The 24056-nt window shown below is 40.6% G+C and overlaps 3 protein-coding genes and 1 long non-coding RNA gene across 6 annotated transcripts; 3 read left to right on the top strand and 1 right to left on the bottom strand.

The window, feature by feature from the left end:
- Nucleotides 1-4067: 4067 nt before the first annotated feature.
- On the bottom strand, nt 4068-4478 carry LOC115675698 (protein ZW2-like). The gene has a single exon (XM_030598450.2). It carries the CDS (start codon nt 4476-4478, stop codon nt 4068-4070), a length of 411 nt encoding a protein of 136 aa, XP_030454310.2.
- A 4015-nt stretch (nt 4479-8493) lies between these two features.
- LOC115675697 (sucrose transport protein SUC4) lies at nt 8494-16946 on the top strand. 2 transcript variants are annotated; one of them, XM_056317158.1, is made up of 6 exons: nt 8494-9061; nt 11209-11942; nt 12240-12303; nt 12395-12438; nt 15361-15520; nt 16490-16946. In XM_056317158.1, the coding sequence occupies exons 1-5, from the start codon at nt 8533-8535 to the stop codon at nt 15517-15519; spliced, it is 1530 nt and encodes a 509-aa protein (XP_056173133.1). In that variant the 5' UTR covers nt 8494-8532; the 3' UTR covers nt 15520; nt 16490-16946. The 2 variants fall into 2 exon arrangements, with proteins under 2 accessions (XP_056173133.1, XP_030454308.2); XM_030598448.2 differs by having other exon boundaries at nt 16363-16946.
- LOC130139664 (uncharacterized) lies at nt 12445-15007 on the top strand. The gene is made up of 2 exons (XR_008817778.1): nt 12445-14628; nt 14680-15007. It is a non-coding gene; the product is annotated as an uncharacterized LOC130139664 (long non-coding RNA).
- Nucleotides 16947-18846: 1900 nt separating the features above from the next.
- LOC115675891 (probable beta-1,4-xylosyltransferase IRX9H) lies at nt 18847-23415 on the top strand. 2 transcript variants are annotated; one of them, XM_030598682.2, is made up of 4 exons: nt 18847-20122; nt 21656-21905; nt 22029-22218; nt 22931-23415. In XM_030598682.2, the coding sequence occupies exons 1-3, from the start codon at nt 19314-19316 to the stop codon at nt 22197-22199; spliced, it is 1230 nt and encodes a 409-aa protein (XP_030454542.2). In that variant the 5' UTR covers nt 18847-19313; the 3' UTR covers nt 22200-22218; nt 22931-23415. The 2 variants fall into 2 exon arrangements, with proteins under 2 accessions (XP_030454542.2, XP_030454543.2); XM_030598683.2 differs by having other exon boundaries at nt 18848-20122; nt 22934-23415.
- The last annotated feature ends 641 nt before the right edge of the window (nt 23416-24056 follow it).

Below are 24056 nucleotides of genomic sequence, written 5' to 3'. Positions count from 1 at the left end.
TCTTTTGATTTTGGTTTGAGCTTATTATATGTAAATGGATTTGCGAAACATTTTGGGAAAGACTCATGAGAAGTCCTTAATTTTAAATATATTTCATGAAATGGATTCTGAACTGGTTTGAGAAACGTATTGTGATATATGTAATAGTTTAGGGATTTGGCTTTGTGGATTGTAGAGGATGTTGTTGTGGGCAAAGTATTGATGCTCAATGTCTCTGTGATCCTATTGATGGGTTATGGGTATACGTATACTAGTCTAGGATATCCTTGTGAGTCAAGTCACCAGCAATGTAGGTGGAGATCTAACCAAAGGGGAAACTTGGTCGCCTTGTTACGGAGCGTTATCCGCGAGTATAGTTAGATATTTAAACACGAGATTGGCCAATGGATTAGACTATTAACATGTATTTTCGATGAAATTGATCAACGGACTGAACCATTGATGCTTATTTTGATATTATTGATTGAAATGAGTATTTTGATATATGAGTGTAAGGTTTTTTATATCTTAAAATTTTGGTGTAATAAGTTATGTTTGTGCGTCTTAAACATGCATAGTGGATGCTCGATCTATTTAGAAAAAATGTATTACTCACTGAGCCATGGTAGCTCGCTCCTCTCATATTACTTGCTTTTCAAGTTTTTCAGCGAATCGCAAGTAGGGTGCAAGCGTTTTGTAATCGAGGATGACTTTTTTATAGTGGAGATTTTTTTGTATGAGTTGTACATAACTGTTGAGTTAGTATCAGGTTGAGTTTTAAATATATAGCTTTTAATGATTTATAGTGAACTATGATATTATAACAAGATAATATATATATGTGTGTGTGTGTGTGTATGTGTGTGTATTTTAGTATCAGGTTGAGTGTTGGTTATGTTAAGACTGTGTCCTTTAGAGAAAGGTTGGCCGTGTCATGCTTGTTCTTATTGAGTTAGAGGTGTGATAGATATGAGAAAATCAACTGTTATTTTTATGCTATGTATGTGCGAATAGTTTGGTGGAGATGGCCGAAAACAAAAATCATATCGAGGAAGAAGACGATCTATATTTTGATGAACTCAATGATTTAGAATGGGATGAAATTTTCTCCAATTTTATGAGCCGAAGCCCTGTTGACTTCTCCGAACTCGAGCAATATATGGATGATGAAATGTCAGCGATTCTCAGGCAAGAAATGGACGATTCAATTGTCGTGCACTTTTCGTTCACGTCACCAATGCTGAGCACAATGGAGTTACTAGCTGATTTTAAGAAGCCACGAAAGAAATCAAAATATGCTCTCGCAGAATCAGCCATCCTTAATTATAGGTGTTCAAAGAGGTACATGCTAATACTTTAGTTTAATTCCATAATTTCATATAATTTTACACCAACATGACAATATTCAGAAAAACAAGGAATTACTTGCAACACCTAATTTGCTTTAATACATGATTAGTACACATTAGGCTCCTTCACGGAAAAAGTGTCAAAAAAGTCGTAAATCTTTTGCATTGATGACAATTGAGTCGTAAACCTTTGTCTTTGCGCCAATTCAGTCCTTTCGGCTAATTTTGGCCGGATTTTGCTGACGTGGACGCTGGCCGGCCGGCGGCCTATTGTCGGCACTGACGCGGATAACTTTTAATAATATTTTAATATTTTAATATTCATTAGAGTTTGAGGTCACTTCAACATACAACTCCTCGGTTCACATAAATGCTAAACCCCCTCCTATACCCTTCGGATACACTAACAATGAATTAGAAAATTAATACACCGTCTAACACAATCCATCACCGTTTCCCTTTTTTTTTTTTGTTTCCATCAAGAAAATCAAATTGGGTCGTTCAAGAGCCACTAAAGCTCTAAGTGCCTAGAATGTAAAGGGGGTGCCTAGCCCCTAGCAATTTCAGTTCAAAATCCTTAAATATTACCTGGTGGCTTATAGGGCTAGCCACCAAAGCCTAAAATTTCCCGTCTTCTTCATCTGGATGGGGGTGTCAATTTGCTAGGTTTCTAGGGTGTCCAATATGACTGGAAAGTGATTCAGGTGATGTCTTGATTCACAACCCTCTTCAGCTCTATTTTTCAATGGAGATATCTCTTTTCTCCTCCACCAAATTGTCACATGACCATAAATTGCCCAAACTATTGTACAACGCAGTTAACGAAGTTTGTTTTCGATCTCACGTTCTATAGATGTGTTTACGTCACAGGGTGAAGCAAGAGCAGATAACTAGCTATTATACCACTTCGGCCGACCTCTTGAACATAAAATAGGCTTGGAAATAGTCCCCATACCATCTTTCGAGAGAGCCAATGAGAAACTCCATAACGCTGGCTAGGATTAAAGGTTGCTCAAGAGCAGGAGACGCTAGGAGGTAGTGTACAAGGGGAGTTAGAAGTTAAGGAAGAATGTGTAACTGTTGGGATTGGGGACTGAGTTGCTGCAGAAAGGGGAGGGTGTAGGCAAGAGGAATTAGGGTACGGAGAAGATAAATAATATGGAGGAACTGGGATTGGATTTAAAGTTATGGATGATTGGGAATAAAATAATGAAATGGGGATTTAGGATTTCGATGGAGCATTGAGATGGGGATTTGGGAGATTTGGGTTTAAAGTTAGGTAAGGTTTTGGGAAAACTATCACCATAAAGATAGGGGAAAAGCTCTCACAAAGAAGGGAGGAAACTCCCAATGAGAGGAGATAACTTCTTATGGTTTGTTTGATAACTCAATTAATTATATGACTAGTTTAGATTTTCATTATAGTATACACATTTTGTACGTAAAACCATGGAGTCTAAGCTTATTTTTGTTCTGTCTTCTAGTGTCTTGCTATCATAAAGATCTTGAATCTTGCAATTCTATGCTTTTTGGGATAGAAGCTAATCAATTTTCAAATTCGTGGAGTAATATCTGGTTGGTAATTTATACTTTCGCATTTCATTTTGTATAGGCTGAAAAAAAAAATTAAGTGCTTATTATAGTTGAGGTGAAGAGAACATTGTCCTAAAAGGTTGGATAGAGCTGACATGGGATTTTCGAACTGCTTGTAGATATCATTGGCCCAAAAAGCTGTTCTCTCTGTTAGATTTTAGTGGGCCGGGCCGGTAGAGTAGTGTAATATCTTTTCGTCCCACTCTAATTAGACAAATAGACATGGGCCCTCTTTTCGGGCCTACTAGAAATGGGTCACTTCGGACCAAAGTTTGGACAGTTGTGGGCCCGTTTAGGGACAAGTCACTTTTACTTGGGATTTTCTCCTGAAATTTGGAAAAAAAGGAAATATGATTTAAATTTTGACAATTCATGTTTGAAAACGGCGAAAGGCTTTAACAGGTGTTTCAGATCAAATGGAATCGCAAATGTGAGTTTCGTAAATATTTTTTTTCTGAAAAATCAAATTAAAAACATAATTAAGCAGTAATAAAATTATTATAAATCATCATTTTCAAGATGCATAAATCGTTTATTAATTCTGCGACGCCTCCTCCACTCACAAGAAAGTTAGTTTTTCATTAAAATTCAAATATTTGAAAATACCTGGCCAGTGACAACTGTTTTCTTTTTTTTTTTTTTCTCTTTTTTGGTCATTTATGGAAATAAGAAACTTGCTCTCTGCCTCTCTGCTTCAGCAAAGTCAAAGCGCTCAATCGTTGACTCACCGAACGCAAGGGCTTATAAAAGGACCACATTTTGTTTTATACGATGACACTACACACGTAAAAACTAGAAACGAAAACTCCTCCTTTGACATTGAGGTGGAATTCAAACGTAAAACCGGCGACAGGCTTCCGCTCACTGGAGCGCCGCCGCCGCCGCCCTCTCCTTCCCCCACCTCCTTATCCGGGCCTGGAGCTGCGCCGCTGCGGCCAGCAACTTCACCGTCTGGGCCGGGCTCAGCACCTCCATCACCTGCCTCGTCGTCACAGCGTGCAGCGCGTTCGTGTCCTCCAGCACTGCCACCATCAACTCCTTCAGCTCCGCCATGGCCGCCTCGAGCACGCAGACCTCCCCGTTCCTCGCCGACCGCCCGGCCGACGCCATCAGCAGGCGGAGTAGCGGCGTCGCCGCCACGCTCTCCTAGACCTTGGCCATCGCCTCCGTGAGCTCCCACTCCCTCCGCCACGTCTCCGCCCCGATCCGCTCGATACCCTTCGACTGGGCGACGATGAGACCGTCGACCAAGGAAGCGAGGAAGCGGAAGAGGAGGGTGGGCTTGAAGTCGCTGATCCAGAGGAATGTGCGCTCGAAGGAGGTGAGCCAGGGGGCGGAGAAGAAGAGGAACGCATCCTCCTTTGCCAGCTTCATCTTCTCCTCGTAGAACCGCTGGTGGTGGCCGAGGACCTGCTCGATCAAGGTTCTGTCCGCTTCGCCACCGTCGCCGTATAGGCAGCTCGGGTCCTCCGGCTCGGAGGCGCGGAGGAGGAACTGGTCGAGGAAGGCCTCTTGTCGCGCGAGCCAATCCTCCAAGAAGGCCTTGAAATCCTCCATGTGCAGCGGGTGACCGAAGGCCGAAAAGGGCGTTTGGGACAGGGCGATGCAGAGGTTAAATCGGTGTACGAACATGGTGGTGGCGGTGGTGATGGTGGTGGTGGTGGTTTGGATTTTTTCATGAGGAAGGAGTGTGGTTTTGCTTTGCTCCCTTCGTCGTTAAGAAAGCGGGGAAGGCTGCAGAGGGGCGTGGATGTGGGCGGTGGGAGGATGACGGCGGCGGCGATGGCCTGCTTCGAAATTTGGAGGGGCGTGGCGGGGTGTGTCTGGTGCGTGTCTTGTTGACCGACTCCCTTGCCAGTGGCATCCTTCATGGTCAATTAGTTGGGGAATCCTGACAAATAGAAAAACAAATCAACGGTTGTGATTATATCCTGTCCACGTATTGATTATTTGCAGGGATAAAATGCACTAATGTCCGAAAACTTGCTACGAAAGTACAATTGAATCCTAAAACTTTTAAAAAGTACAATTATGTCCTAAAAATTATCATGAAAGGAAAATTGAGTGCTAAAACCATCAAAAAGTGCAATCATGTTCTTAAATTTATCAAATTGACCAAATCAAGTCATTTCATTAATTGCACTTTTCGAAAATTTTAGAACTTAATTACACTTTTGTGATAAGATTTATGATTTGATCGCGCTTTTTAAAATTTTTATGGCTCAATTATACTTTCGTGATAAATTTTATAATTTCTAATGCACTTATCTCTTGCTCATATAAATTCACTCTATGCATGATGGTATGAATAATAATTATGGTCCAAAAATAACTTTATAAAAATTTGTATTTCTTACATTCATTATAAGATAATTCTCAAAATGTGATTGGTTCTGTCTTGACTCGATTCGAACAATGTAATTTTTTGAGTTTTGGGGCAATGTATGACGAGTCGGATTGTTATTATTATTTGTCTCTTTCGGAAATTATCTGGTGTGATTTATAAGAATTCCTGTTGCCACAAAATATATCTTTTTTCGTGATTTTTGACTTGTTGAAGACTGGAATATTAGATTTCCATTACATAAGTCGGTTGCTTGCCGTTTCGTGAATTTTTCAACTTAAACTGTCTTTTGTCAGAAACGGATTTCTTGTAAACATATTGATTCGATTAGAGCTATTTCCATCCTTGCCTTCATCGGCCCGGGTCTTTTGTATCAGGCTTGAATTCTTCTCCGTGGCGGCGGCTTTGGGCTTGGTTATTTAAGGCTTTTGTTTCATTCAGTATGTTATCGAGCACCTTGGACTACAGCCCATTCAACTCGGCTTTTGTCGAGAAAAATACAAACGCATCCTGTAAATATTCCTTTTTCATCATTTCAGGCGATCAAACGTAAAACATTTGTAAACAAAAGAGAAAATAATAAATAGTTTGGTACATTTATGTTCACTTAGATATTTCACGGCAAACGTTACATAGAGTACAAGGGGAAAAAGGTGCACGGTGGATACGACCTCGAACCCCGAAACTTACCATGTACTCATCGATTCCGAAATTTTGGAACTTGAAATTTATCCTACAACTTCTGAAATGTCCACCCTGGAACTTACCCGGCCATGGCGATTCTGCAGAGTTCACTTGCACATTCCTTTTGTTACACATCTAAATGGATGATCAATAGGGTAATGCATGACATTAAGATAAAAATAATATGGTTTTTTTTTTGTGAAAAAATGATATGGTTTTACCGATAGATTTTTCCCCCTATTCCAAAATAGAGTTCTTCTCAAATTATTTTGCAGACTAGACTTCCTATTGTCACACGTCATAATTAAAAGATAGTCTAGCCATCGACTCTTAATCCTAGTCACTTTTATCTCTCTCGCATCAATGTATCATACTAAATTTTTAATACTTTGTAAATTTTTTTATACGAGGCCTACCCTAATTTTACTTGGCAACTTTGGATACAAGACCTACCAAACTTTGAATAAACTATCCATTGAGAATGGCCAAATTCGACGGGGACCCTATCCAAAATTAGGTACGCTCAAGCTTGGCTAACTTCTTTTAATATCTTCGTTAATTAATGATTCCGTGGGTCCAGCCTTAAATAAAAAGTTTCACATCCCCAAAAACAAAACGAGCGAACTGAACAGTTAAAAAGCCAAAAGCAGGGGCCTCAGACGAAAGTGAAACCAAGTAAAACGACAGAGCATTCGCTGTTGTTCGGAAGCCACGGGAAAAACGTGTAATTTATCATAACCCAACCCACTTGGATCAATAATCATTGATGCCACGGGAAACAGCAATGGATCAAATCGGCAACCACACATCGCTGTCCAACGTTTTCTTAAAAAGAAAAAAAATAAAAACAAAAGAACGAAAAAGCAAAAAAAAAAGAAAAAAGAAAAAAAGTGCCACATGGTGCACTCATTGCATCGGGTCATCCCACCTGTACGCAAATCCTCAAAATTCCGCCCTCCCGACCTCCCAACATCATGTCCACACATCACGCGCGGCCCACCCATGTTTTCTCGTCCCCGCCTTAAACACGTCCTTCATCTTTATCACCCGAACAAGTATCTTTGCCATATCCCTTTTCGGATCCCTGCCGAGGTAAAAGAGACAATTAGCAACGTTTCCATTCCAATCACCACAGAAAAACAGAAAAGAAAAATTTTCAACCCCCACATCATTCAGTAAACTTCCGATCTTATCTTACTTTTACTTTTGGATTAGAGATAAGTATGGACGAAGCAACACGAGTTTCATTATGGCGAACGTTAAACGTAAAATAACAGATTTTTATCTACATGAAAATTGAATTAAAAGAGACCAGGAATTTATTTTTAAATGATTGGTTCGGGAGATGCTCTGTTTGACGTGTTGTCTCCGAAATTTAGCTGGATTTCTCACTAGGATGTCGCTAAAGCAGTCGATATCAATGCACTGCTGCTGCATTTTTAAACGTGTCAGTAGTAATTTATAATAAAAGTGCTTTCTGGCGTTCATTAGCTTGAGGAATGCTAGCCCCACTCACTCTGTGCATTCTCCCACGAACACTCCCTTTCCTATCGGGGCACGTGGCCAACGTGAGTACCGAAACTTACCCAAGCCAATTCTCTCTCTGTCTCTCTCTCTCTCTGCACAGAGTCTCAGATGAAAGTACCAAAATACCCTCCTTCCCCGAATTCTCATGAACCAGAGTTTCGAATCCCCTCAAACCAAGTACGATGTATTTCTCGTAACGGTGCTCACTCTATCTAATTTGAGGCCACCAAGTTTCTTATGGCCACGTGGCCCAATAAACGCGAGGGTGTCCGTGGGAGAATCCACGGGGGCGAGTGCAGGCTAGCATCCCCCCATCCCCCCGGTGGAGGGGCATTCTCGTCGTTTCCGCATGACTTGCAACCAGAGATCGTTCCCCCGCCCCGTCAACTCTCCTCAACTCGGCAGTTCGGCCCCCGCCCCCGCGCGCCGAGCAGTTAAGAAAAGAAATAATGATACAAACAGTCTCTGAACTTTAGTCCAATGTGCAATTTGATCTCTGAACTTTTAATTTATTCAATTTAGTCCCTGAACTTTAAGCTAATGTTCAATATGGTCCCTGAACTTTTAATTTGTTCGATGTCATCCATGAACTTTTGGTACATGTTCAATTCAATCCCTGAACTATGTGAAAATGTTCAATATACCAAAAGTTCAGGGATGACATCGAACAAATTAAAAGTTCATGGACCATATTGAACATTAGCTTAAAGTTCAGGGGTTATATTGAACAAATTAAAAGTTCTGAGATCAAAATGCATATTAGGTCAAAGTTTAGGGACTATCTATGTCATTTCCCCTAAAATAAACTATCCAAAATCATCGAATTCCACTATTTACCCTCGTCGAACTCCTAAAACCACCACTTTGTCCTAAACACAACTCTCTCCCTTTCTAATCTTAAAGTCTAAAATCTCACGGAAACACGGGGCCGCATTTCTCTGCTCTGCAACGCCACGCAACACCCCCGACCGTCGCCGACCGAGCGAGCGCGCGAGCTAGAGAGCTAGAGCGCTAGAGAGCTGAGCGCTAGAGGAAGACGGCGGGGAAGCTCGAGCGATGGCGGTCCCCGAGGCGGAGCGCCACCGCGGCCGGCCCAGGGCGCCGCCGCAGGCCGCGGCCGCCGCGATGGCGAGGCCGAGGCCGCCGGTGAAGTCGCGGGTCCCGCTCCGGCGGCTCCTCCGCGTGGCGTCGGTGGCGTGCGGGATCCAGTTCGGGTGGGCGCTGCAGCTGTCGCTGCTGACGCCGTACGTGCAGGAGCTGGGGATCCCCCACGCCTGGGCCAGCATCATCTGGCTCTGCGGGCCGCTGTCCGGGCTCCTCGTCCAGCCCCTGGTGGGCCACATGAGCGACCGGTGCACCAGCCGCTTCGGCCGCCGGAGGCCGTTCATCGTCGCCGGGGCCCTGTCGATCACCGTCGCCGTGCTGATCATCGGCTACTCCGCCGACATCGGGTGGTGGCTCGGGGACCGGGGGGGCGCCACCAAGCCGGGGGCGGTCGGTGCCTTCGTCTTCGGGTTTTGGATCCTCGATGTCGCAAACAACATGACTCAGGGTCCGTGTAGAGCTCTGCTCGCTGACCTCACTGGTAATTTCAGCTCACTTCGTTTCGATAATTTAGTTCTCTGACGATTTTTAGCTTCCGCTTTTCCCTTGCTTCGTCGGAACCCTAGACGAGCACCGTTCCGGCTAATGGACGGTGAGTGGCTGGTCGTACACGAGTCGTGTTTCTGACTTCATCCTGGCATCTTTTGGCCGGACAAAAGAAATGAGACAATTATGGGGTTGTATAGTATTTTATCCTTAATTTGGCTCTTACCTCGTCAGATTTTGGTGAACATAATTGGGAGAGGTCCACGGCACAGTTTGTTGTTTTGTTGTGGATGATTGAACGCTCCCGATTGTTTCCTGTTTTACATTTCTTCCTTCCGTGACTTATGTTTATCATTTAATTTAGAAGGGATCGCCTGCTATTCCTGAAATTTACTACATTATAAATGAAAAGGGAAGGAATTTTTTTTTTTTTTGGAATTTATCAGCTGCTTGAATGCTGAACAATGACAAGCGAGTTTTTTTTTTCCCTTCTTCTCGCGTTCTCCCTTCATTGCCAGGGATCTGGGAACAAGGATTTTTCATGGAAGTCCAAATATGTCCTTTCCGGATTGTGTCATTCAGATGATGCATTCTTGTCTCTGTTCTTGATGACTTTTTAAGTATATCGGCATGTTTGTGAGTGAATTGCACAGGGAATAATTTTAAGCTGCTGGTGAGATGTCAGCCAGCAGATGATTGTGATAAGGAGGTATTAAATAGCATGCGGTTTGGAAGTTAGATAAAATGGAGGACATTACAAGGTCTAATTTTCTCATCCAGTCTGGAAGGACAATCTTCTTTTTCGATTCTTGTCTGAGGTTCTGGTTTTTCAAGTCGTTAGGGGCATTGGTTTTGGCTTATAAGGATTAAAAAATCTTCCTGTAGGTGATGTTCTCTAAAAAGTTTATGAGCGTTTCCACGTCGGCACATTTTTATTGCCTATGAAGGGGAAAGACATGATAACAATTGCTCTTGGTTTCTTGGCTTTATGCCTTTCGATTCTTGTACATCATTATCAAGTTTGTATGCCAATTAGTTGATTTTGAGATTCAGGAAATGTTGGGCTTTTTTCTTATCATAGTAAGGAGAAACGGGGACAAGATGTACTAAGCAGGTTGAACTAAGGTGGGTATATCATTAGGTGAATGACTGCAATAGCATTAGAAACTAGAAATTACCTTTCTATAGAACCTGCAGATTCGCTTTATCCTTTAACTCTTACAGACCTCTTAAAGGACAAACGAGGTTTGTACTTTAATGGCGATCCCATTTAACAAAATCACGTGGATATTGCGGGACAAATAAATATTTATAAGAGAAGATTTTCATGTGGAGCCATGTATCTCTTCTTCCTCCTTTTCTTGTCCTTTCTAAAATTTTGGCCCTTCTTTCTGTTCGAAAGTGTGGGAAAGTGGCCATGGAGGTTGAGTAGGCTTCATTTTGAGGTGGGAATTTACTGCAGTGCAAAGCTGGCTACAGACTCATTCAAGCCCACGTAGATCCCCTCCCGCTAATCCAGTAGCTATACTCCATTTCAAGAATCAAAGGCAATTACGATGCTCATTGATCCTGCATTGGGGTGGTTGCTCTTAGTTATATGTGCATATGTATTGTTTTGGTGGTCAAGTCGAACTGTGGCTCTTTGTCTGTTCTTGTCTTTCTTCTCTAATTTCATTTAGTGATTCCTAGAGTCTGTTTCTTTGCTCAAGCATAATCTTCACCTCCTGCACAAGGGTCTTATGCTGTTCTCATTATATAACTGCTTAAGTTTCTATTATGATGAGGTGCTGACTTCAATTAAGTTGTTAGTGAAAGCAAAACAAGAACCGTAGAACTTTGCAAATAGTTCACGTGCTTAAATTTGGAGAACTCGAGGAATATAATTCTATTGTCTGTTGTTTAACTGACCAAATAATACTTTTTCTCTGCAAAGTAAGGGTTTCCTTATTTTGAAGAAAACAGTGCGGCTTAGTTTCTCTTTAGGGCAAAATCATGGTGACAAAAGAGCACTAAGTACTTTTCTCTGCCGTCTGCTATACGTGGGGTTCTAGGAAGCTCTGCTGTATAAAAAGTAGTAGGCTGTTATAAAAGAAATAGCATACTATTGACATTTAATTTCAGCATATATTTTTTTTATCTCAGGGCAGGACCATAGGAGGACTCGAGTAGCCAATGCATATTTCTCGCTGTTTATGGCTGTCGGTAATGTCCTTGGCTTTGCCGCAGGGTCATATAGTGGATGGTATAAAATTTTTCCATTTACTATGACTTCTGCATGCAATGCTGACTGCGCCAATCTTAAGTCTGCATTCTTCATCGATATTGCATTTATTGCAATCACTACATGTATAAGTGTCGCAGCTGCTCAGGAATTACCTCTTGGTTCGACTGACAGATCCTCATCAGCTGCTGATGGACCTGAATCGAGCAACACTCAAGAAGCTTTCATGTGGGAACTATTTGGGACTTTCCGATATTTTTCTGGGTCTGTATGGATAATCTTGCTTGTTACTGCTTTGACTTGGATTGGATGGTTTCCTTTTCTTCTCTTCGATACTGATTGGATGGGAAGAGAAATTTACGGCGGCAAACCCAATGAAGGGTGGACCTACAACGAAGGTGTTAGGATGGGTGCATTAGGTCTCATGTTGCAATCAGTTGTCCTGGGAATAACTTCAGTTCTCATGGAAAAGCTTTGCAGGAAATTTGGGGCAGGTTTTGTATGGGGGATTTCAGACATTCTTATGGCTCTTTGTTTTCTTGGCATGCTTGTGGTAACATATGTCAATAGTATGGACTCAGGCGGCACTTCACCTGCAGATGGCATTGTAATTGCTGCGATAGTGATTTTCGCAGTACTTGGTGTTCCTTTGGCTGTAAGTTGCTATCTCCTATGAAAAGAAAACTGTTTTTCCTTATTGGAACTTGAAATCATCCCGACTTTCAGTTACGAACGTCACATTAATCGGGACAAACTTAATAGCAGCTATTTCTACTAATCTAACAAGGGAAGCTTTCTGGATTGGATTATGCTGTTTACTTTGCTGTAGGACTTAATCTAGGGAGTATATGTTTCGTGAAGTAGAAAGAAATTAGGGAGTAATAGTATCTTGACTTTGTGATGGTTATCGTGCTTTATGGGAAAGCGATTCATGTGATACTTCCTATTGCAGATAACTTATAGTGTTCCATATGCCTTGATTTCAACACGTATTGAGTCTTTGGGACTTGGGCAAGGTCAGCATCTCGTGCTCTATTTTCAAACTATTTTATGATATCGGATTTAACTAATTGCTTATATTGGTCTTTGGTTTATTATTTCTTTTAGGATTGTCTATGGGCGTTTTAAACCTGGCAATCGTGATCCCACAGGTATTATTCTCTTCTAGCCCTACTATTCTATAATTAGGACTATTGGTCGTTTTCTTCTTTTTTCCTTGAAAATAGACAATGTGTTCATTAGTGCATTTTCTGCTGCAATTGTCTTCTGCTACCTGTCTTCATGAAGTTAAGAAAGTAAGTGCGAAACCTTATTGAAGTGACATGTGGTTGATGAAGTCATATATTTCCTGTGAAGTTGGTTGTCTTTACGTTCCTGTAATCAGCGCTTTCTAGTGTATCTGTTTGACTGAAGAAATTTATCCTACAAAGTTCTAATTGCTGGTTTATATATTCTCTTATCATAAGATTCCGATCCAGTGATGATCTTTATATTACTTTGCATGTAACTGAATTGAGATGGCCTATTTGATGAGAAAGAGATATATGCCTTAGCTGGTCTAATGCAGGAAATTAGTTAGAGCCAACCATTAAAAGTTTCACTGATGATGTAAACTGATCTGTGGGAGTGATCTTTCTTTCATGCTGTATCATTTTCCTGAGGGAGTTGTGACGAAGTTCTCCTATCTCTTGCAGTGTGAGATAAAGAGTTTTGACTCTAGCGTAGAACATCAATAAGTTCTGGAAAGTAATTTGTGTGTCCAATGTGATACTTGAAGGCTCAAAGGTAGTGAAAAATAATAGGGGGAAAACTAGTAGGGGCTCCATTGGCATTATACCAGGGCACGTTGATGTGAGGATCTCTAGAGGAATAAAATAAAAGTATGATTATACTGAAAGAAGAAAATGATGCATATATATGTGTACTGGTCAACTAGAGAGTTTGTTAAATTGAAATTTTGGCTATTAGTTGACTTGGTGCTCTCTTCTTCTTTCTAGATATCTCTGTCCCTATAGTCAAGAAAACTCGGAATGGAAAATATCATGAGCTGTCCCTTTTGTCTAACTCTGGTAAAAAGTTAATAAATGTTGTTGCACTTAGGGGTAAATGTAGTGGGAAAATGAAATATGTAATCTAGAAGTTTGAGAATATGGCCAGATTTGAAGAGGTCATGGAATCACGTAGGACATTGCTGCTTAGAAAAAGGCACTCCTGTTTTCCTCTTTAAAGCCATCTAATCTTAACATTAAAGTACAAGAGTGGGTAAAAATACAGTTTTGTGGTTGAGTCGCATGTTGCACCACCACAAAAGTCCTTGTGGTAAACCGAAAAAGGTAATAAATAGATTATAATACCATCCCACCAACTCTACTAGTGACGGTATCCAAGAAATTTTAACATTTAGCTGTGTTGTTTGGTACACAAATCCAATCTTTGGAAATTTTAATTGTTTACTAATGAAACTGAAGTCTCTTAGAGAGGCACCAACGAGGTGCCAACTCTTATAAACTATTGACTATCGTCACAAGCTACTGTACAATTTAAACTCCCCTAAAGACAATTCGATCTGAAGAGACTGTAAAGATAACAAAGTAAATAATAACCTTTTAGTGAAAGATAATGTCATTGTCACAATTCTTCACATATCACAAAATCTATATTATCTTGCAATGGATTAGAAAAGTTCTATAGAGAGAATTGTAGCTTGAACCAGGCAAAATAATATGTAAATCCCAAAGCATCAGTACCTTGCATGTTAATTATCAGAATGCTTCCAACTTAATTCATTAAACCTAGCAAAGGTAGTAGCTGCTTTAATTTTTTTTTTTCAATTTTTGTACATGTTAGAAAATCCAAACCAAAGTTTAAACTGTTAAGTGGAGGAAGAAGAGATAATGTATATAAACCCTTGAACAAGTGATGTGGGAAACTTTAACATCCCCTCTCACATGCAAACAGGGCTGAGAATGACATGTAGATTTGATGAATGGGGAGCCTCACACCCAAAATAAACTGTGTCGGAACTTAACTTTGATGTCATGTTAGAATGTTCAATAAAAAGCTTACGCCTTAGGTGGAGGGAGACAACATGTGCATAAGGCCTATAACATATAAGCGATGTATGATAGTTGGACAGCATAGATGGGCATGTAGTGGCCCCCGTCTATGTTATCGATTAGTCTTTGAATTTGGACCACTGCATCAATTTTTTTTTGTAAAAATGGAAATTATAGCCACTAATTGCTCAATTATAACCTTTGCTTCGTCTATTCTTTTACTTCTTTGTTATTTACATCCTTAAAATTTCTTTTAGGATGTGTAAAGACATTGATCATTCATATGTGAACCTTTTTTAAGAATTAAAGAAGATGAAAAATATCAGAATGGAAAAGAGTAAATGAAAGATAGTCTAGTTCCTCCATAAAGCTCATACCAAGTACCTTTTGTCGGTCTTCTTTGAATAATTAATTTACATGACACGAGTTCCATACAAGTCAAAAAAACCACATCTATATATTGAAAAGAATTTCCTTTTTGAAGCGATACACATTAACATAAAGGAAATGATGAACCCGAGTTTGTCTTCGTAAAAACCATGAAGCATTTCGATGAAACACTGGCAGATTAACTTCTAACACCTAAAATCAACAATTTCATTTTAGCAATAAGATAAGACCGATGAAAATCTAGTCTTCGACTTTTACCTTGCTTTTACTCAAATCCTTAAACAAAAAATATGCCATTCCTTGTGATTTGGAAGATGAAATCATGGATAGACAGTCCATTAATGGAAGAGATGGCGGCAATAAACCAATAGGAGAGGATGAATTCCTGAGAATGTATCTAACAACTATCCATAATAAGAAGAGAAAACTGAGAAAATTAAATGGTGAGAGAGACTGCATTCTAGTCAATTATTTATAAAATGTGTGATGGGTGTAGCGCCTTCCAAAATGGAATGGCAGCCCTACACCAGCAATATGCAACCCGATGCATGTCTCTATTGTATCTCACTCCCACAGAGAGGCATTTTACTAATCAGCTAACTGCGATATATTTGGTCCCTGAAACAGGTGGTGGTCTCCCTGGGAAGTGGACCATGGGATCAATTATTTGGTGGTGGAAATTCACCAGCTTTTGCGGTGGCAGCAATATCAGCGTTCACTGCTGGTCTTATAGCCATTTTAGCTATTCCTCGATCCAGTCCTCAGAAACCCAGGACCGTCATATGAGGTACTGAGGAACATCCTTGTTTTGCACAGCAATATCTCATTGTGATCAACGTGACAGCATGGATAAATATTCAATTTTTGTTGCTTTTATTTTTTCAAAGTCATTCACTTCGAGGGCACAATCAGTGGGTTTTTGCTTGTCATCGGGAACATTGGAGAACATTTTCTACGCATTCTTCTCGCTTATCTTTTCTTTAGTATTACCATTGTGTGGCATTGATAGTGTCTGGTTAGTAGCTTGAAGAAGACTTGTCTCACTGAGAACCAGTATTATGGGATAATAGGATCATTACTGTGAAAACATTTAAAAACATTGCTCTGGATGATTTCTGAGAAATTAGCATTCCATGTGTGACGAATCGTGCAAAATAAGCAAAATCATTTTTGCATTACGGATGTGATCGTCCATCTGCTTGATGAAGTATCGTCTCTAAGAAAAAAATTTATCCTTTGATATTTATGTCTCCAGTTCCTGATAGCTAAACAAGTATCTTTATGTAAATTCTGAAGTTTTTTGTAGATTCTTCAATTCATTGCTGGACAATGTCCTTGTGAACTTTAGAAAATTGATTTGAATTTGGATCAAATCACTTCCTATAATTTGGTTGCCTATGGATGATGTAACTAAATACTATGATAAGGAAAAGAGGATCTCATGCTGCTTGTGCAAATTTGCTCGACATTTTTGGATGTCACATTTGTGCATAAGCTCTGCTGTCTAAACCTTGAGGAGTACATATCATGCGTCATCTAGATTTTTTGGAGTTTAACTAACTTTATAATTGGCATGTATTGGCTTTTATCAAACTTTTACACAGAAAGTTGTTCTTCTGTCTGTTGCAGTTCTCCAGGATGTCTTATCTCATTTTCATTGTGTCCATTAGAGGCATTTGGGTGGTTTCCTAGAGCAGTTCCGTAAACTTTTTCTCAATCAATTTTTGGGGTTGTTGCTGTTTGATTTTGAGTCAAGACTGGCCAACGGGGACAGTAAATTTTTGTTCTACACTACACATATACTGGAAGGGAAGTGGCGATGTTCACAAGATATGATGGATGAATGCTGGAGAGCAATGATGTCCATCCAGGTATGTGCTCTATAGACAAGACATCTTGGGTGCTGCTGCTGGTGATTTGCTCTTTAGCTGTCGGGTCGAATCATGCATCAACCCTGTCCATGAAAGTGAAAGGAGAATAAAATTATTGGTCTTTCTGAGAGGCATATTTTTTTTCTGTGTAAATGTCCAATCCCCGGAAATCTTGTATCGCGGGGTTCAAAGATGCATTGCTGCATGTTTTATGTCATAGGAGACTCTGAAATTATTCGAATCAAAAGGATGCGTCCATATCGGAGAACCCAGGCCTGTACATATCTTTGAATTTGGGTGCTTCAAATATTTATTAACTAAATTATGTGCCGAGATTGTTTACTCATTGCCCGCTTCTGCTTTTATAACTCAAGCAAGTATAGAATGTCTAATTTAGCTTGGAGGTCATAAGGTGCTCAACTGTTCTTGGAAAAGCATCGCAACGATAGATGGCTAGATTTCTGTCAAGAGATACATATATTACACGCATATTACTTTTTTGTAAGAAGGTAGGAATGAAATTTGCCGAGCCGAGGCTATGTTCTTGCTTCACAAAAACTCTGTGACCTCCCGACTGTCGAGAGTGTTCATGCCATATTTGTCTTACCTTAGTATTCAAGAGGGTGGTTCTTCCCACCAAGTTTGGTGAACTAACCATCATATCACATTTTTTCACAAAATAAATGTTCTGATCTCCATCATTCTTACACTAAAACAAATTCAATCGCCGAACAAATAACTTAAGACCGACATTTGTTGATACTCAAATTCTATCAATCGGCGAAGCGCCAAAGCTGAAATGTAAGTTACCAATCAACATCGTGTATGTAGCATTTTCTTCGGAGTAGCTAGGACAGAAAACTAACGAAGAAAAGCAGCTCCTAGATGAGACGACCTGTCTTTTGGTTTTGCCACCCACCAACTTCCAAAACTGTAAGTGCCCGAATTGATGCCGGTCCTAGAGGTCAAACTAGACGTGTATGGAATTAATGAGTGAGTTAAGGAGGGAAATAAACCGACTGAAAACGATCTCAACAATTCAAATGAGGCGCGACAATAATGACGGGTCGGACGCCATCATGGATGGTATCAGATCATTTTACCTAATAAATGTCGAAAACGAAAACCACTTCAACATCGTCAACCAAATATTACCTTTAGCTTGGTTGGGCAGCTCCGAAATCTCCAGATAAGTTTTTGGGATTTTTTTATTTATGAAAAAGCAATAATGTCGCCTGAATTTGAGTATGGAGCTGCACCATCCTGATTTTTTGTAAATATAAAAATAATGACTGGATTTTCTGTTAAGTTGTGGAACCGACGCCCGGGAAACGTCATTTTAATTGAGAAAAAGAAGAAGAAGAAGCTCAATACGAGGAGAAATGTACGCTGATAAAGACAAGAATGACGTCCTTTTCCTTTCCGCTTCCTTGATGGCCATGCGATGGGCGAGAGCGAACATCACCCTACAAAATAGGACTTCCTCGTTTTTTTCTTTTTTTTGGTCGAAAAATAGGACTTCCTCGTTAGACTGTTGAAATTCTTGTTTTGTTTCCGCCTACCTAAACCTAATCATGCCCATGTTGCCCTCACTCGCCTTAATCTTAGTTGTTTCTTCTTTTCTTTTTTTTCCTTCTTGCTCCTGTTTCTCTAGGTTAAAACATTGGAATGGGCCGAGGCTGGTTCGATTTCCGGATTAATGCTCTGAACCGCAGGTCAGGCTGCATTTCCCACTCGGCTAACGAGAAATCATCTAGCATAAGCTACGTAAAGAAAAATATAATATGTATGATATGATATCACTAAATAATGTCGATTCCGGGCAGAATTAGGAACGCACCCGGAACCGGCTGATTTACTTCCATGCCCAACCGAGTGTAACCGGTTCGATACTCGGATCTACTGGATCTGTTTCAAATTCGGGACTTGAAATTACTCATCTAGGCAACTAATCACCTTGATTTTTTTCCCCATCTATAAAACGCCCCATTAATGTAAAACCAAACATTAATGTATGACCACACTTTACTTACCTTTTCACGTGTATATTTTTGTTAGTAAATGCATATTCATTAGCTATTTTACTTACTGTTTGCAGAACTAACCTTCTGAAAAACACAATAGCTGTTTCCTTTTTATTCCGTATGCGCCGTATCTTAGTTGAATCTTGTTAATAATTCCCCAATACCTCCAAAAAATAGAAAAAAACAAGAAAATCCCTCTTTTCCTCCCCTACACCCAATCATAGTGATACATTTCAATAAAAACAGAACAATGAAAAACTCGACACAGAATTTCTCTCTCTCTCTCTCCGAGTTCTTGAAATTTTGCCCGGAAATCCATCGATCTCTCCGAGGAAAGCTGTCCGATCCCTTCGTCGGTCGCATGTTCAGGTTCGCCGCACCCTCCGTGCCCACATCGTCGGCGCCCGCTCCGACATCTCTCACGTAATCCTCGAATTTTCAGCTCAACCGAAAAAAAACGAATCTTTATTGGTTGATCTCTTAACTAATCTCGACTTCCTCACTCGATTCGCGTGATCTATCCAACTCCCAGTTCACCATTCTTGCGCACTGTCGCTCTCCCCAACCCGTTCCCGAATCCTCCGCGCCTGTCAGCGCCTCCTTCTTGATTGATCTCTCCGCAGCTTGATAAAGCTGGTCTGGATGGCGTGATTGCCTCTTGCCTCCCGCTTCGTGTCCGTTCGGTATGGCGTCGATCAGGAGGACCCTGTCGCCGCCGTATCACGATCGCCATTACCCGAACGGCGAAACCCAGGTCGCGGTTCCCGCCCCGTCTCATAAACCCTTCGCCGCCTCGGCCAAGCCCTCCTCGGCTTCGCCGGGGGTTGGCGCTTGTCGATTCTTGGCGTTCGTTTTGCTGGGGAAGCAGCCGAGGAGGTCGTGGAGGAGATCGCTCTACAGGTGTTTGTTGTTTTTCCTCTTTGGGTTTCTATTCGGCATGACCCCTTTCGGGCACGTGAACGAATTGCAGGCTCCCGACTTCTCTTTGGATATCAAGCCACCCAATGTCAATGTCAACGTCAACTCTCGGTTGGAGAACGCCATCCATCGTCCGGTAAGGCGCGACGAGTTTCTGCACAAAAGTTTGAATCTTGAAGTAGGAGCAGGAGTCGGGGCAAATTCAGGTGGAAGTTCTGATTTGGTGCCTAGGAAGCAGTTGATTGTGGTTACGCCTACTTATTCTAGAGCAGCACAAGCTTACTTTTTGAATAGATTAGGCCAGGTACTGAGGCTTGTGCCGCCTCCGCTTTTGTGGATTGTGGTGGAGACGAATGTTGTTTCCGCGGAGACTGCAGATATATTGAGGAAAAGCGGAGTTATGTATCGGCATTTGGTATGTACAAAGAATTCCACGGATATTAAAGATAGGGGTGTGCATCAGAGAAACACGGCATTGGAACATATTGAGCACCATAAGCTTGATGGAATTGTTTACTTTGCTGATGATGATAATATCTATTCTCTGGAGTTGTTCCACAGTCTACGACATATTAGGTACCTTTTCAAACTTCTATTAACCGCTTTATGTTTAATCACTATGATTACAATGTCATACATATTTTTTGACAGGTCACTTAGGTGATTTGATGTTATCTGGAACTGATGCTAGCAGTAGCTGCCTCTGTTTGTTTATTTATGCTGTTCAGTCTCTAAAGGTTAATCAGTGCTGAACATGTTAAAAATTCATGAACCTTTGTCTTGATTTCTCGCGGTTGGTAGGAATGAGCATTGCAAAATCTTGCCCTTGACTCATTGCTAATTTAGATTGTGTCAAAGGCAAGCTTATTGCACTTGGAATATTTTGCTTGAGGAGTGCATTACCATGTTTGCCATAATCTGTTTGGTACCTCTGTTTCCATAAATTTTGATATAACTTTTGAAATGTCTTTATACTCTACTATGTTGGGTACTTGTTTAATATATTGAGTACATATTTATGAGATAGTATCCTACAAGCAAGATCTGTGTTTCGGCCTAAACACACTATCCTGCTAAATTGACCCACAACAAATTTTAAGAGGTTGATTACTGTTTACTCTGTGATGCGGCGCAGTAAAGGTTGTAGACCTGACACTCAACCAACTCATTGTTGGCACTCTATTATTTCTTACCACTCCTTATCCTTCTCTCACACTCCCACTGGCATAACTTTGTTATAGTGTTGTCACTAATTTATTGTGTCTGTATCAGCTTAGCGACAAAACGGTTTTCTCTGCCCTTGTTTAATTGTCAAGAAAATGATTTGTTAACTTGTAAAAGCTCAAATTTATTTTGAAGTTTCCTAGCTGAGATCGTTTAATCACATTTTCCTCTTTCAAGTCCACTAATACTTCCAGTTCAGAATGGCGTAAGCAGCTTGCATCCCAGCGAGTTGTTCCTTCTTCCTTGTCGATAGGTACATATAATTTGGAAAGGAATTCATGATAAATGGATGGATCGACAAGTTGGTCCCAATTAGTCTGATAGTTTAACTTTTTGGCAAGAGGTTCTTGGAGTTTCCCCACGTTGTGGGAACAACTTAGAGCCGTTGTGGGGTACTCTAGTCCTTTCTTGTGGCTTTTCCCTCTAGTTCTGGATCTTTTACTTGTAATAGTATAGTGGCTTTTGCTGTGTCTTTTATTGAAATTATTGTTGAAGCTGTCATTACCAAAATCATCAGCGCAAATATGTCGTAATTTGGTTCCTATGCAAGGGGTGATCGTTACATCTCCACATGTTTCCTTCCACTAAAGCCAATAGTTGAAGCAGGCAGTTAAGAGGTGCTAAGTTGGGCTAATGTCTTTTCGTTTTTCCTATTGCGTACATGGGCTACTGACTTGAGAAGTTGAGATCGATGCATATATCAGCTGACTGTTGGTGGACTTCTGGTTCCCTATAGCCAAATGGTGCAAGAAGCTTAGGGTGGGAGTTGGGATTTTGTTCAGGGCCATAAGTAGCAGTTATTATGTATTCAAGCTTGTTAGATTGCTGAACTTTTCTTCATGGAACTTTTTGGCATATCCTGACATTCAGCTGCTTGTCATGTAGGCATTTTGGCACTTGGCCAATTGCCATGCTTGCACAGAGCAAAAACAAGGCTATTCTTGAAGGTCCGGTCTGTAATGGAAGCCAAGTGATTGGATGGCACACAAACGAGAAAAGTAAAAGACTCCGACGTTTTCATGTTGATATGTCAGGATTTGCTATTAACAGTACAATCTTGTGGGATCCAAAGAGATGGAGGCGCCGGACGCCGCATCCAATACGGCAATTGGACACGGTGAAGGAGGGTTTTCAGGTAATATCTTGGTGTTCCTCTCTTCAAAATTTTTCAAAATTCTATATCTGGAAATTCCTTGAAGGTATCCTGTAAAAAATATAGTTTTTTCACTTACTGTTCCCCTCATCCATCTTTTCTTAGGAGACCACATTTATAGAACAAGTTGTAGAAGATGAAAGTCAGATGGAAGGTATTCCTTTTGGCTGCCCAAGAATAATAAACTGGCATCTCCATTTGGAAGCTCGTAAATTTATTTATCCAAAAGGGTGGCTGTTTGACAAGAACCTTGAGGCTGATCTAATGGTTATGTGATGGAAGTTCAAGCATGCTGGTACGGTCTGTCATTTGGCTGCCATCCAATAGTGTTCTTAATTTTTTTCCCTTACTTTGGGTGCTTCTTTCAATTGAAAGTGGACTTCGTTTGGTGTGCATCAGAAAAAAATTGCACGTGAAAACTTCATCAACCAAAGGTTATAAGAAATTTTAGTTCTTCCTTTGTTAAATTTTTTTTTTTGTAGCTTTTCTTTTATCATTTCCAGCAGAAAAAAGAGAACTATCCAGGAGCTTGTTTAGCAGTGTTTTGTTCAGCTTTCAAATGAAAATGAGAGATACTGTTTTCAAAATTAAAGCTCTAAGTTGAAAAGAACTTTTTGGTGTTGTCATTGTATTTGTTAAACGAGCAGGAGGGCTAGAAAATCAAAAGAAAAGTCTCTCTTACAATTTCGATGCAATATGAGCAATTTTTTACTAATTTTGTTCCTTGAAAAGATTCATTATCACTTACCAAACGTATTCAAGAAAATTCAAAATTGGACATGTTTTTGTTTTACTTTTGTCTTAAAACAAAACTAATGAAAACGAAAACTGGAAACATTTTCTGAAACCAAACAAACCTGAGGACAAGGTGCACAGAACTATGTGCTGCGTCCATCATCTTTGGAATCGTCCTGAGATCAGTCCATGCTGAAAAGTTTTCTACAGCCCGGATCCACTGGAAGATGCATGGTTTGCATCAGTTATTAATAATTTTCCCCGTATTTCAGCAGATTCTGCACGGCAGTGCCTCTCATGTGTTGGTGACCTTTGCATCCCCGACCGCAGTTTGCCCATTTTTTTACAGTCCGTCACAACTCGGGATCAGATGGTAAACAGGGAAAGAAGAGACAGAAGAAAGTGTTCATTTTTATTTTTTTTCCTAATTAGAATTCTTTGGTACATTATATTCTTTTCAGGAGCACAGGATTTGACAGATGTATGTAGAGAAGTAGCGCTGGATCTTTAGGGATAAAGATAGGTGAAATTTGGACTTACTTTACTCCTCAGCCCCTTAGAAATGAAAGATTGTGGTATGACCGGGGTTGGTCTTGTGTGTATTCAATTTTGTTTGTGATCAGGTCTTGTAACAACTAGGACCGTCACAAAAAAGCAAACTGTCCTGGATTTTCTTGCCAGTCATCTGTGGCTCGGTCTACTTCGTGTCTCCAATTTTGTTGAGAGAGTACAAAAGAGAACAACAATCCTTTGACCATTGACTGAAGAATGCGAATTTGCTTGAAGCGGTTCCCAAGCAACTGATTTATGTCTCTCGAGCTTAGGTTTTCAGAAAAAGAGGGTGACATTGCCAATCGAGAGAACCATCGGAGGTATTTTATGTGCAAGAGGATACAGTAGACAAACGAATTGATATGTGAACCTTGCGTTTTCTTCGCCTATGAATTCACAGAGATGGATCATCTATGCTATCGAGACAAGTTCTTGTATGACATTTGTACGTACTTCGCATATCTTGCCCACGCTTATGTAATTTGAGGAGATGGACTTATTAAGGAAAAACCAAAACAGTCATGAATTTTTCAATTAGGCCAATTGAATTGTAAACCTTTGGACAATTTATCAATATAGTTCATCTGAACAAATTTTGGTCGGAAATCGCTGATATAGACGTCATCTGTCCTGTATGGCACGACCGGTCCTGACGTGGACAAATTTTTAAATTTTTTTTTTTAATCTTTTTCTTCCTTTTTCTCCCAATGTGGGCTGGCCACAAGCAAGGTCTGGGCAAGGGCCTTCGCCCCTCGTTGATCACAAGCGAGGTCCTCTGGCCCTTGTCGGCCATAGGCAAGGGCGTTGAGCCCCAGCCCAAATCTAGGGGAGGGCTGTGACCCTCAC

This window comes from Syzygium oleosum, unplaced genomic scaffold (genome assembly GCF_021117445.2).
Source record: "Syzygium oleosum isolate NSW1041296 unplaced genomic scaffold, Sole_v2.1 Sole_v2.13, whole genome shotgun sequence".
Taxonomy (NCBI): Eukaryota; Viridiplantae; Streptophyta; class Magnoliopsida; order Myrtales; family Myrtaceae; genus Syzygium; species Syzygium oleosum.
The sequence above is the reverse complement of the archived record's forward strand: the minus strand, read 5'-3'. Positions and strand labels throughout refer to the sequence as shown.